At 42.0% G+C, this 13,464-nt stretch overlaps 1 protein-coding gene across 3 annotated transcripts in view; it reads right to left on the minus strand.

The window, feature by feature from the left end:
- Positions 1-13,464, minus strand: part of ATP8A2 (ATPase phospholipid transporting 8A2) — a 663,533-nt gene that overhangs the window by 161,915 nt on the left and 488,154 nt on the right. For all 3 annotated transcript variants that reach the window (XM_038388027.2, XM_043504314.1, XM_038388029.2), the window contains 2 exons: positions 5,801-5,923; positions 4,567-4,645 (listed from right to left, as the gene is read on the minus strand). In XM_038388027.2, coding sequence (XP_038243955.1) covers positions 4,567-4,645; positions 5,801-5,923 — 202 coding nt within the window. The remainder of the gene's footprint in view (positions 1-4,566; positions 4,646-5,800; positions 5,924-13,464) is intronic.

Consider the following 13,464-nt stretch of genomic DNA (forward strand, 5'->3'; position numbering starts at 1 on the left):
CCTGATCTCCATTGGTTTTTGCCTTGTGTAGTCCTCGACACTAGTGTAAACTGGGTGTAAAATGTTACCAAATCAGAATGGGAGGATTACCTACACTATGTTCTACCTTTGCACTGGTGTAAATGAAAACAAAGCTGAAGAGCAATGAAGAATCAGGCCTATTATCTCTAGTGCATCTTACTGATCCCAAGAGAGGCATACTTTAGTGTCTGCTGCGTAGGTTTGTAGTGAAATTTGTCTGTGTGGGGCCATATTGGTTGTTACGGATTGAATGTAATCTGGCCTAGTTACTCTGATTATATGCTATTTATAATACAGTGTCATGGGAAACACATTCAGATTATGTAATTACTAGATTTTTAAAAAAATATTTTATTATATTGCATGACCTCACTCTTTGGGAACCCAGTGGCCCTGCAAAGAAAGACCTTTCTGTTAATAAGAAAGAATCAGAAGATATGCAGAAAACATCTATCTTTAGGGCTATACAAGTGCCCATTCACTGAACATATGCAGTCTTTATCCTAAGGAACTCAAGTGGGTAAAGAACATCCCAGTGTGAATGAAACATTTTTGTCTGAAGCTTTAAAAACACTTTTTACTCCAACATAAAGAAAGTAGAAAACTTTATATTCAGCTCTCCTTGGAGAATAAGAAACTATCTACACTCACATTTAGCATAATTTTTCAGAAATGAAATTATTAATATTGGAGAAGAATGAGCTTCCTAATCTATTTTATTTGTTGACACCTAAAAGGGCACTTTAAGAGAATATTTGTATTTAAAATGGTTAGGGACAGATCAAGAAGTTAAGGAAAAAATATAAACAAACAAACAAAAAAGAGGGGCAAAGTGGTTGGAGCAAGGGGAGAGGAAGATGCTCTTTCACCCTCAGTCTACATAAATACACCTATTAAAAAGCAAAAAAAAGTCCTTAGATCTTCCTCTGCTTATTTTTGTCTCTTTTAATCTTAGTGACTCTAGCAACTTGTAGCAGAAGCTTCAGTCTGAACAGTGCTAAGTCTGCTGGCTTATTGCTTGAAATTGCTGCAGCTCAGAGGGAGCAGTAATCTGCTCTGAAAATATGACTTTTTGAAGGGTTTTCTTCTCATGTAATTTCATTTTTTCTTTAAATATGAATTCCTGCAGCAGCACCACAAGAGCCGAATGCTGGGAAGTGTTCAGTGCCCTCAGCTACCATGGAAGTGTCTGATTCAGGAGAGCACTTAAGTATGTGCTTAAGTCCATCCCTATTTAGGAAAGGACCTAATCACATGTTTTAAGTGCTTATCTCAATCAGAACTAAAGTTAGTGGGAGATAATGGCACTAACATCTTGTGAGATTGAGCCCATAGTGAGCTGTTGGCAGGTTCCTCACAGCTCCAACAGAAACAAGCTGCCCCTGTATTATTTACATTTATTTAAAATGAAATAAAACATTAAAAACTTTTAAAATAGTAAATAAAATGAGTTTTTTTTACAAGCTGCCTCTTCAGGAGACAGTATGTGCTAAGCAAATAAATCATTCCAGCTTTCTGCCTCACATTTTGCCATCTATAAAATTAAGGCACTAATATTTCCAAATCACCCCATCAGGCTGTTTTGAAGATTAACAAGTTCATTTTATAAAGCAACTTTAACACACTTAGCTATGTAAAAGGTATTAAATATGTAATGTTAATGTAATGAAAATACTATTAAAATTATTTGTTTAAAAATTCTGGTCCGGTATGTATTCTAAATATTTTTTTACTTGTTTTTTGATTTTTTTAACCACCTACAAGCTGTCAAAATACATATGCATGAGAATGCAAACTGCAAAATAGGACCTCGTTAAATGCCCTGATGGTCCATCATATTTTACTCCAGAAAGGTCATTAGCATTCACATCTCAAAACATGGATTAGTAAGATTCTCTTAACACATAATCAGGAAGTTCAACGTACGTCTGTGATCAGCATTTAAAATATGTATTTATTATTAAGAACTATACCCAGCATCTGTCGTGCCTTTTTCATCCAGGATCTCAAAGCGCTTTACGAGCATTAATTAAGCCTTATAGACTTTAAGGTCAGAAGGGACCATTATGATCATCTAGTCTGATCTCCTGCACACCGCAGGCCACAGAATCTCACCCACCCCTCCTGTAACAAACCCCTGACCTATGTCTGAGCTATTGAAGTCCTCAACTCATGGTTTAAAGGCTTCAAGATGCAGAGAATCCTCCAGCAAGTGACCCGTGCTCCATGCTGCAGAGGAAGGCAAAAATCCCTCAGGGCCTCTGCCAATCTGCCCTGGAGGAAAATTCCTTCCCAACCCCAAATATGGTGATCAGCTAAACCCTGAGCATGTGGGCAAAACTCACCAGCCAGACACTCTGGAAAGAATTCTCTGTAGTAACTCAGATCTCACCCCATCTAACATCCCATCACAGGCCATTGGGCATATCTACCGCTAATAGTCGAAGATCAATTAATTGCCAAAATTAGGCTATGACATCATATCATATCCCTTCCATAAACTTAGTCTTGAAGCAGATCAACCTAAAACAGAATTTAGAGAGGAGCTGTTTAATTTAACCCAATAACAACACTGGTTGTTATGCATGATAAGATATGAGTAATCCTATTTGAGTCAGCTAGATAGACTGTAAGAGTTTGTCCTGTCCATGTATACTCCTGAGGGCACTCTGTGCCAAAAAATTTGTGCACAATATTGCAAAATTCTCCAAAATGTATTGGTCATATAAATGTGGAGGCTCCAGCATGGCATTGGGGAGCACAGGCCACTGGCTGCACAGAGGTGGGAGATCACTGTGCAGCTCCCCACAGGACACAGACTCAGCGGTAAGATTGCACCCAACCCTGACACAGTGCAAGGACTGGGCCTGCCCAGAAACACTGAGGCCCTTCCCCTCAGTGCCTGGTGCAACTGTGTGGGCAGGCAGGCTCAGCAAGGCAGGATCCAAGTATGGAGGGGCTTAGCGTGGGGGGATCCAGGTGTGAGTTGAGAGGGCACTGTGTGGGGCTATCTGGGTGCAGGCCTCTCAGTAGGGGATCGGGGAAGGAGGTGGATCTGGATGCACAGGGGCTTGTTGCGGGGTTCTGGGTGCAATGGTAATGGAACTCTGAAAGGGGGTCCAGTGAAGGTGGTTGGGGCTCAGTGGGGGGTGATCTGGGTGTGGGAGGGAGAGAGCTCAGCGGGGGGGGGTCTGGGTGTGGCATGCTCAGTGGGGGGGTTCCAGTTGCTGGAGGAGTGGAGTTCAGTGGGGTGGGGATCCATGTGCAGCTGGTTGGGGCTCAGTAGGGTGGCAATCTGGGTGTGGTTGGATTGTTGGGGTGGTCCAGGTGCAAGGTGAGTGGGGCTGGTCGGGGGAGTTCTCAGTGAGGGAGATGGGGAGATAAGGCTCGGTGGGAGGGTCTGGGTAAAAGGGGGTCTGGATGCATGTGGGTTGGGTGGATGGGGGAGCAACTCACTGTACAGTGATCCCTCCCCCTGCAGCTGAGGAGCTGATGGGTGCAGGAAGCACGGGGAGGGTGGGAGTTTGCAGAGCTTTCTACAGTGGGGGGAGAAATCTGGGGGTGGATCCGACATGGGCCCGGATGCTGTGCAGGGGAAGAAGTCATCCCATCCTCTAGTAGCTGAGCCCAGCACAGGGTAGGAGCCACCAGCCAGGTCTTCCCCAGTCCTTTCCCCTGCCCACAGTGATGTACCTCTTTGCTGGCTGCCCTGGGCACTGGAAACATACTGCAAGGGAGGGTCATCTGACCACTCTTGTGGCTTCTTTTTGCTTCCCCATCAGAAAGTCATTTTTCTGCAGGGAAGAAAAATCTGCACATGTGCAGTGATGCAGAATTCCCCCAGGAGTAATGCTATGTACAAACTGGCTGGGTACATGGTGGGATTTCTTGTCTTTCTGTAAAGTACCAGGCAGTTGCCATTGGCAGCTGCAGGATACCAGACTTGAGGATGTCATTGTCTCATTTGAGAAGGCAAATTCTGTTTTCCTAATTTTTCTAACTCTGAACCTGATCCAGCTTCCACTTAAGTGAATAGAAGCATTTCCATTTACTTCAATGGGATTTGGATGGGACACTCTGGGAATTACCCTGCATTTTGTAGGCAATTTGGGAAGAGTCTATTGTAGAATTTAAAAGGCCCAACAAATAAAGCAAAAGGTTCCCTATTGTAAGGATATAAAACACACTATATGAACACTGTACAAGTATGAGACATGAGGAATGAAAATATTTGAAAAGGAAAGAAAACTTAAGATTGTGTGTGCCTGAACCCATGCTTTATTTCAGAACCTTCAGAAGACATAAGTGTGTGACTGAAAGAGGCTTACTAAAAATTAGGTATGGAAGATATCTATGTCAAATCCAAGAATAGTGGCTTCCAAAGGTCAGCACTGATAAATGGTCAAGGCTAGAAGCTTTAACCGGTCCAACTGTCTATCATCATTAGTTTTCTTAGAACCAGTTGTGACCTCCAGCTCTGCAAACACATTGGCACTGGGAAGACTGAATGCGACTTGCTGACATTTGAAATAATGAAGCAGTTACCATGTTCCAGCACTTTCAGTGGAAACCAGAAAAGAATGATGGAGTGGATCAAGGCGTTGATGCAGTGACCCCAGAAAACCTGAGGGAAAACAAACCAAGAAAGTCAGGAGTCCGCCAAAAATCTTGATCTCTCTCTAACTCCCAACAAATGCTTCATTGTGAAGTTTACTGGCAGACTGTAATATTTCTCCTAAGCTGCAATACTTAAATTTTCTGAAACATATTTCACTATCCACTTTTTACATAATTTTTATGCTACCACCAGACAACTCTGCTTCAATTGAAGGATTTTTTTAAATACAGTATGTCAGATTATACTAGGGCAAACATATTACCCCCCCAAAATCTTCATCAGAATATGAGCAGGTGGATTCACCTTTGCTTAATCGCTCAAATTATCATGGATAGACAGGACTATTAATACTTTATGTTCTTTTAATGAGTAAAAGTACTTTTTGTACCCCACAATGTCCCATTTAAAAGTCTTATGTTTCTCATATGTCAGAGGTTTGATATTCAGCAGTTTTGTTCTTTGAAATCTTAGAATCCCTCTGACAAAACAAACCTAGGACCTTGCTTTGTTTCAAGAGTATATTTAATTACTCATTAAAAAAATCCAGAACCTCAAATGGTGAAATTTCTTAGCACAAAGAGGTCAGTAAATCAGTGAAACAAAGTGTAGGATATTCTCCAAAATATTAAAAGAAAATATAAGAGTGTAACTTTATCTGCATAATTCTCAAACCTCAGCAATGACAGGAAGAATAAAATCATCCTAACTTAAGAAAAACTTTAAAAAGATACTGAGCAAGGCTGGTAGGTAGGATTATGGCAGCATTTCAATATGAAACTCAAAAAACAGGCACAGCTCATCCAGTTTCTCTGAAAGATGCAGACAGGCCATATACTGCGAGGTAGAATAAGCTACGAGTTGCAAAATTCATATTCAGATATGGGCCCTAATTTGAACTTCCCCAAAATGTGGATCGACTTCAGGACTACTATTCTAGTTCTGGCCTCTCTTCTAGTCAGTACTCAGAAACAGCAAATTATTTTCAAAAGAACACAACATTCTAGGAAGCAAGGACAAGCCTTATTTCAAGAGAGTTATGCTGGTATAAAACTGAAGTAAAACTGAATGAGGCCTTTAAGATTGAAAAAAAACAGGACTTGAAGATATAATGCTAGCATTTTTCTTTTAATTTTTTTTTTTAAATAAAACATTTCCCATTACCCTCGTGTTGAACCCATCTGCATTTTGAGTAATTTTGTAGAGCTGGGGAAATCTAAGCATGCTGTCTTGAGTACATGACCGTTCAAAGATTCCCAGAGTGAAGGGTGGCAATGCTGTGAAAATCTACAAAGAAAAACAAACAAACACCTATTAACTTTATAAGTAGGTCCAAGATAACGTTTGAGATCTAGGGTGAAATCCTGGTGCCACTGAAGTCAATGACAAAACTTCCATTGAGTTCAGTTGGGACAGAACCTCATTCCCAGAGTGTAATTTGACATAATTTTCAGTCAAACCAAAACCTGAAATGCAGTGATTCATAAATTATTGAAAAAAAGAAAAAGGAGTACTTGTGGCACCTTAGAGACTAACAAACTTATTTGAGTATAAGCTTTCGTGAGCTACAGCTCACTGTAGCTCACGAAAGCTTATGCTCAAATAAGTTTGTTAGTCTCTAAGATGCCACAAGTACTCCTTTTCTTTTTGCGAATACAGACTAACACGGCTGCTACTCTGAAACCTCTTATTATTAATTGTACTTAACCTAAGCCAGAAAAAAAGAAGCCAGAAAAGATAATTCTTACTCTTGCTGTTAACTAATAAGCTTAAGAGAAACAAGCTGAGCATCAGTATTTCATGTCATATTAGCCAACTAGTCTAGTTACATTAAAATGTATCTAAAGCCTGAAAAAGAAAGGCTGGCGTGTACATTATGGAAAAGATTTGAGGTAAGTTGGTTCAAACATAGCTGCAACTGGAGCTGTAATAAAGTATTTCATTTGTTTTACTACTACTACTTTACTAAAATAAAGATTATAAAGACATTAGTGCAAGTAAATATGGAAATCAGACAAAAACTTCTATCAAGGTTCATGCCTCGCTTAGACACCACAGAAGGCCAGAAATAACAGAATCCAGAATGTTCTTTATTTTTTAGGAGTATGCTAACTCAGACTGAATCCAGACAAAAAAAAGAAGTGACATTGCTAGGTCAGAGGAACATCTAGAGAAAGAAACAGAGACCAGCATTTTGTTTCTATTTCTTTTCTGCTTTTTCCCCCATGAGTTTTTGGAGGAAAGATCTGCTCATGAGATATTTGGAGTTCAGAACTTTGTCTAATAATTACTGTTCTGCATGTATATACTTTTTTAGAGCAGCTATAGAAAATGTTTACACTAAATGAAATAAATACAGACATATTATTTGTATTGCATTAAACACCCAAGGGCCCCAGTCAGGATCAGGATCCTGTTGTGCTACGGAAGGCACAAACCCATAGGATCCACCACAAACATTTCTGTGTGATCTGGGGAAAGTCACTTAGGGTTTGTCTACAGTGCAATTAAACATTTGTGGCTGGTCCATGCCAGCTGACTTGGGCTAACGGGGCTCAGGCTACGGGGCTGTTTAATTGCAGTGTAGACATTTTGGCTTGGGCTGGAGCTTGAGTTCCGAGACCCCAGGAGGTGGGAGGGTATGAGAGCCCTGGCAGCAGCCCAAACCACAACATCTACACCACAATCAAACTCTGTGATTCTATGTGATTCTATTCTAAAAATGTGCATAGGTACTTAGTGGGGCTTTCAAAAATGCCTAGGTACTTAACTCCCACTGGGAGTTGGCACCTACTGGAATTTTTAAAAATGCCAAATTCCCAATAATGGGAGTTAGGTATCTAGGAGATTTTGAAAATCCACCACGGCATCTATCTGCATCTTTAGGCTCCTAAATACCTTTCCAAATTTGGCCCTTCAGAGTTCTGCACCTCAGTTCTCCAACTCCAGAACAGGACAATTGTATGAGATGAGGACTCATCCTTGAACAAGAGCCTGATTAAGCCACATTAGAATGGCCACACTGAGACAGACCAATGGTCCATCTAGCCCAGGATCCTGTCTTCCAACAGTGGCCAGTGCCAAGTGCTTCAGAGGGCGTGAGCAGCACAAGGTAATTTAACACGTGTTGTCCAGTCCCAGTTTCTGGCCGTCAGAGGTTTGAGTCCCTGACCATCTTGACTAATAGTTACTAATGAACCTATCTTTCATCTAATTCTTTTCTGAGCCCAGTTATACTCTTGGTCTTCACAATACCCCCTGGCAACAAGTTCCACCAGCTGAATGTGCGTTGTGTGAAGAAGTACTTTATGTTTGTTTTAAACCTTCTGCCTACTAATTTCATTGCATGACCCCTGGTTCTTGTGTTATGTGAAGGGATAAATAATTCCTTATTCACTTTCTCCATACCATTCATAATTTTATAGGCTTCCCTCATCTCCCCCAAGTCATTCCTGTGCTAGGCTTTAGCCAATCCACAAGCCAGGAGCTGATCTGGTGATTCTCATGGGAGATATACAAGCCTCATGGGAGAGACAGCAGCTCAGTCTGCCCAACATCACTTCATGGCTTGGAACTGTCCCCGCCTGAAAGTAAGGACTGACTCCACATGCCTTAGCCTACTCCAGCTCTGCCCTTGCTCCAGCCTTGCTCCTAGCGCTACTTTTGCTTTGTTCTTAATCTGCTCTTGACTCTCGAGTCTGGCTCTGACCTATGGTTCCAGTTCCTGGCCTAGCTGACACTGCACCAACCACTAGGCAAGGCTGCCTCTGCTCCAACCACTAGGTATGACTGTCCACATCTCAATTTCTGAGTTTGGGCAGACTGTGCTATCAGGAACCAGTGGCCAAGATGGTTCTTCTATGCCTGCAAGTGCCCCCTTACAGTCAAAATGAAATCTCCAGGCACTCCTGCCATTGAGATGGCAGAGCTAGTTCAAACCACCAGAACCAAGTGGCCCAACTATAATGGGAAAATGCCTTCCTGCACTCACATGTCCCAGCAGTCCTGGGTCTCTCTGCACCATTAGCCACAATAGCCTAATACTTAGGTCTGAAGATCCTACTAACAGAGGGATCTGAATTCTGCTGGAACTTTCAGGAGTTTCTCAATCAATGTCACCTATTGTTTCTGTTGCGGTCCAGTGATGTACCTGAATGACGAAATCAAATGACCAACTGTGCTGTTGAGGACGATGAAAGTCTCGGGGAAGGAGATCATCAAGCTGGAGCAGAGGAAAGAAATTCCATAGTTGGAACCCTCCTTCCAGATGATGTCACGGTATCCTCTCACACTGAGGATACCTCTCTGGGAGAGTGGACCTCTGTTGTTAGTAAGAGACAGGTAATAGTAGTGGCGGATTCGATTATTAGACATGTAGATAGTTGGTTTGTGATGACTGGAAGATCTGCATGGTGAATTGCTTGCCGGGTGTGAAGGTTGAAGACCTCTCAAGACACCATGATAGGCTTATATGAAGTGCTGGGGAGGAGCCTGTGATTATGGTACATGTAGGTTCCAGTAACATAGGGAAAGGTAGGATAGAAGTCCTGGAGGTCATAGGTAGGCTGTTAGGTAAGAAACTCAAGTCCAGGATGGGCTCCACCTAAACCAAAATGGAACCAGATTGCCGACATGTAAAATTAAAAAGATCATAGAGGAATTTTTCAACTAAGGGCTGAGAGAAAGCTGACAGGTGCAAAGGAACATACAGTCCAGACAGCTACATCCCTTAGGGGACGATTTATTAAAGGGGATACTCTATATCTTGGTAAAGAAGAGATGACAGAGGTTGATAAAGTACAGGTAGGAACTGAAGAGAAACAGTCAAACAAAAAAAGAGTCCCATTCAATTACACCATACAAAGGCAGACAACTAAATACTGACAATTTTGTAAGTGCTTGTCTACAAACACAAGATGACTAAATAGTAAGATGGTGAACTTGAGTGCCTGGTATTAAGAGGATAATACCATTTTAGAGGCTCAAACTATACATATGCACACACATATTTGACCAAAAAAAAGTAAGATGACTAAAAAAATGCCACCTTGACTAAGCAGAATAAAAGAGGTGGTTAGAAACAAGAAGACATCCTTTGAAGTTAAATCCTAGTGAGGAAAATAGAAAGGAACAAACTCTGGCAAGTTGAGTGTAAAAGCATAATTAGGCAGGCCAAAAAAAGAATTTGAAGAGCAACCGGCAAAAGACACTAAAACAAACAGTAACATTTTTTTAAGTACATCAGAAGCAGGAAGCCTGCCAAACATTCAGTGGGGCAACTGGGTGACTGAGGTGCTAAAGGAGCACTCAGGGAAGACAAGGCTGTTATGGAGAGGCTAAATTCATTCTCAAAACTCTCCCCTGTCTGATAGTGATGACAAACTCCATCCACAAGCCTTACCTTGCTCCAGCCCTGCTCTTGCTCCAGTCTCGCTCCCAACCCTACTCTTGCTTTGTTCCAAACCTGCTCCTGAGTCCAGGTCGGACCTCAGGCTTCGGATCCTGGCCCAGATGCCACCACACCAAGCACTACACCATACTGCCACTGCTTCCACCACTAGGTCCAACCCTCCACATCCCATTTTTGACAAATAGTACCTCACCAAGGTGTTGTGAGGAAAAATACATTCAAGATTGTGAAATGCTTGTACACTATGATGCCGGAGAGCATATAAATAGATAGATTAGATATGATCTTTTATGCATAATCTAATTAAAGGCAATACTCAGGTGAGTGGAGGCAGGAATCAGGGAGGGAGCATGAACATAACATTAACATGGTCACTGTGGCAAAATACCTTGTTCGCCTCAGTAGGCTCAGTCCTTTTTAGCCTTGGAGACTCAGGTTTGGGGCAAGGTGAATCCTTATAGGTGGCACAGGGTCCGGGTCCGGGTCCGGGTCCTCTCCTCTCCTCAGTCAGTCCCTTGTGCATGTTTTCCTTCCCTTCTGGGGAGTGAGTGTACTTCCTACTGGGAAGGTCTGGTGTCTTGCTGCAAACAGCCTACTGGCAGCTTCCCTGCTCCTCTCACTTCCTCACTCTCCCCCTCCTACCATCCAGGGGAGGGTTTAAAAAGGTCCCAAGTAGTTGGTGTGAGCTGAACCTAATTGGTTCCTTAGCAACCCCTTTTCCAGCTGAACCTTATTGCCCCCTGGTTCTCTCTCTTCAGTGGATAGGGAGGGGCCTTTTAATTCCCTGGGACTAATTACTACCCCCCTTTTGTAGCTGTTTGACCTGGGTATACCACATCACACAGTTCCCTAGGTTAACAATGTGCATCACCTGATTCTTCTGAAGCGTTTAAAGTATTGGGGTTTTTAAATTATCACTTCTAAAAATTCCCTATTAAGCCACAGCCCCTTGTGCAGCTCCCTTAATATTTGCTTTCACCACCACTCTGGCTGAAAAGGGTGACCCAGATTTTGCCTACTGTTTAATTTATTTATTTTGAAGGGCTTTACACAGTCTATCCCAACCACTCCTCTATCTAGCATTATTAGTGCCTTTTAAAAACTACAAACTCTTCCCACTCTCCTTAGGACAACAGACCCCCTGTTTACATTTTCATTTTTTTATTTCAACTTCTATAAATCATTAAAAAAACCCTATATTAAAGCTGTAGGCACCTTTAACATACCATAGAAAAATCAAATACATTTGACGACATGTGGGGACTCAGAGACCACTAAGACCTCAAGGGTTATCCCACTCTCCCTGATGCATCCAGGGGCAGGAATGGGTCCATGCAGCAGTAAACTATAAGAAATGAGAAAATCCTATTCCCTTGCTCAGTTAACTACCTACCCCCTTACCCACACCTCCCGCACCCAACAGCCAATCTCCCAACACCACGAAACAGCTCAGAGACCAGAACTGCTGATATTATAGGGTTCCTGATGCTGCTGGGAGGAGGGGTTTCTGGGGGGCATGTGCCCCTAAAGTTTTCACCCACCCCCAACACCTTGTGCTACTGACAGCAGTGGCTGTGGGCACTGCTGCCAGGCCTTTCCTTTTTGAAGGATGCTGTGGTCTTCTCAAAGGAACACTCAGCTCCAGAACTACTGTGGAGGGCTCAACCCCACATTGTGCTCCTGCGAAGGGAGAGGGATTGCTAGGGCCATGTACCTTCAGATCCTGGCCTGTGTCAGAAGGGAGGAAAGGAAGAGGGAGACACACCTTGGGTAAGTCACTTTGGGCTTAATTCTGGCAAACCTTACTCACAATGAAAAGTACTCAGACATGTGAATAATTCCATTGAAGTCAAAAGGATTACTCCCATGAGTAACGGCTATTCAATGTGGGTAAGTGTTGCAGAATTGGGCCCTTAATCTCTCTTTGCCTCAGCCTTCTCCTCTGTACCATTGTGACAATCATACCTACTCTACAGTGGTCCTTGGAGACTTAATTCATTTGCTAAGTGTGTTGAGAATCTTGGATGTAGCCTAAAACTATACTCTCCCTCCCTCATCTTCACCCATCTTCTAAACTGACAGCTTCATGCTGGGAAATTAATTTCTAATCCAATTTTCTACAGTTCAGCTAACAATCTCTGATTAGATGCAGTTTTATTTATTATCTTTACAAAATCTTTTGCTTGCCTGCTGGATTGTGATTCCTGCCAGCAATGCATACTATGTCTGGAGGGTGCAGGTGACGATTCAGCTCCACATAAGGCTGGATATTAGTGGGGATCAGTAATTGCAAGCACATTTTCTACATGAATGATATAATCTTTTAAATTAGTCATAAAACAACAGGCCAGGGGCTGCAATGGCAGCACTCTCATACGGGATATGAGAGCCAAAACTAAGGCCACTAGTCTAATGTGCTCCGTGAAGATTCCATGCTATAGGATGGATTTAAGGTGTCTCCAGGGATTTTTGGTATTTCCCAAGCTTTCTGCAGTATTTACATTTTCATTTTAAAAAAAGATCTTTTAGCCCATCTGGTTATGAAGGTACCTTCCAAGGTGAACCTATGCAAGGCCACAATTCTGGTTCTACCAACCGTACCCACACTAAGTAACATTGTGGTGGGACTACTTATGAAGGTGCTGGAACTAGGGGAGCTTGGGGTGCTGCTGCTGCTGCACCCCCTGGCTTGAAGTGGTTTCCATTATATCCAGGGTTTACAGTTTGGTTTCATGGCTCTCAGCACCCCCACTATACAAATTGTTCCAGCAGCACCCCTGACTACTTATGAAGAAGTAAAGGATTATTCAGTGTTGGTGAAAGTAGCAGAATAGGGCCACACAGTGATATCCTAACTCCTAATCCCTTTGAGTTATTGAGTGCCTCCAGCACTCTGCAGGATTCGGTCTTTAGTGACTCTGGACTATATAGACATAATGAAACAATAGCTTTAGGATTAGACTGAACTGCCATTCATCTGAAGAGAACTAACCAAAATGTTAATTCTGAGACCTACTAACAGTAATTAAAGACAACATGGTTTACTACTTCTTCATTGCTTTCAGCAGCAGTAGCCATTTAAAGTACTTTAATTTAAGGTAGCTAGATTCATCTGGAAAGAAATCATGTTAAAAGATTTATAGTTGCAAATATGTGGGGTGCTTTAGCAAAACTTCAAGATCTCTGGTGAGGGTGATGCAAAGAACTGTGAGAATGTAAAATCTCTGGCCTAAAATCTTTTCTCATTTGACATTGAGTTGTGTGGATTATAATTTTTAAATTTTAAAACAAGTCCTGATAAAATAAAAAGTAAATTTTACTTAAAACTATTCATTAGTGATATAAACAGTTTATTTGGTGACTTTTGGTGTTTTCACATATTAGGAGTAAATTTGTTTTAAAAAATCCAAAAGATTCC

Source organism: Dermochelys coriacea, chromosome 1, assembly GCF_009764565.3.
Source record: "Dermochelys coriacea isolate rDerCor1 chromosome 1, rDerCor1.pri.v4, whole genome shotgun sequence".
Taxonomy (NCBI): domain Eukaryota; kingdom Metazoa; phylum Chordata; order Testudines; family Dermochelyidae; genus Dermochelys; species Dermochelys coriacea.